At 62.4% G+C, this 221-nt stretch overlaps 1 protein-coding gene across 1 annotated transcript in view; it reads right to left on the minus strand.

Moving 5' to 3' along the window:
* Positions 1-11: 11 nt before the first annotated feature.
* LOC104999068 (zinc finger CCCH domain-containing protein 3-like) overlaps positions 12-221 on the minus strand; it is a gene marked incomplete at its 3' end in the record, with an annotated part of 10,562 nt that continues 10,352 nt past the window's right edge. The window contains exon 6 of the mRNA XM_010854527.1: positions 12-65. Coding sequence (XP_010852829.1) covers positions 12-65 — 54 coding nt within the window. The remainder of the gene's footprint in view (positions 66-221) is intronic.

The raw sequence follows: 221 nt of genomic DNA on the forward strand, positions 1-221 counted from the left end.
GGGGGGCTTACATGGGAGAGACTCCCTGACAGCTTCCTGGACAAACTCGGACACAGGGATTGGGGCTGCAAGGTGAAGACTGGGCAAGGCCCCCCCACCCTGCCTTCTCTGCTGGTGACCGAGGATGCGTGCCCGCCCCACTGCACTCACAAACAGGTGACGGCAGACCTTCCAGACCATGTGGCTGGCACAGCAGACTGAGGGATGTGTGGGGGGAACAC

Source organism: Bison bison, unplaced genomic scaffold (genome assembly GCF_000754665.1).
Source record: "Bison bison bison isolate TAMUID 2011002044 unplaced genomic scaffold, Bison_UMD1.0 scf7180017853412, whole genome shotgun sequence".
Classification (NCBI taxonomy): Eukaryota; Metazoa; Chordata; class Mammalia; order Artiodactyla; family Bovidae; genus Bison; species Bison bison.